The sequence below is a fragment of the Volvox carteri genome (assembly GCF_000143455.1).
Source record: "Volvox carteri f. nagariensis unplaced genomic scaffold VOLCAscaffold_32, whole genome shotgun sequence".
Taxonomy (NCBI): Eukaryota; Viridiplantae; Chlorophyta; class Chlorophyceae; order Chlamydomonadales; family Volvocaceae; genus Volvox; species Volvox carteri.
The window spans coordinates 914597-914903 of NW_003307575.1; the positions used below are offsets into that span (position 1 = coordinate 914597).

The window sequence follows — 307 nt, forward strand, 5'->3', positions numbered from 1 at the left end:
CATACAAACATACACGCACCTCCACGCCGCCTGAGGGCATCCATCCAATGTCCTCCCCAGCCCTCAATAAGGCCCGAGTAGCGGCGGATACGTGGATACAGCCGGGGCGGCCCGTGCTCTCCTGGGGGGTTGGCCACGCGCGTGTGTATGCGGGGAGGGGGAAATGTGGGGGGGGAAGTGGGGGGGGGGGAAGTGTGTGTGGAGGGGAGTGTGTGGGGAGGGGGAGTGTGTGTGGAGGGGGAGTGTGTGTGTGGGTGTGTGGGTGTGTGTGGGGGGATGGTTGATGACGTGGGAGGAGTCCTGATGC

General features: G+C 64.8%; 1 protein-coding gene across 1 annotated transcript in view; it reads right to left on the reverse strand.

The window, feature by feature from the left end:
- Positions 1-307, reverse strand: part of VOLCADRAFT_93585 (uncharacterized protein) — a gene marked incomplete at both ends in the record, with an annotated part of 16741 nt that overhangs the window by 321 nt on the left and 16113 nt on the right. The window contains one exon of the mRNA XM_002952842.1: positions 20-121. Coding sequence (XP_002952888.1) covers positions 20-121 — 102 coding nt within the window. The remainder of the gene's footprint in view (positions 1-19; positions 122-307) is intronic.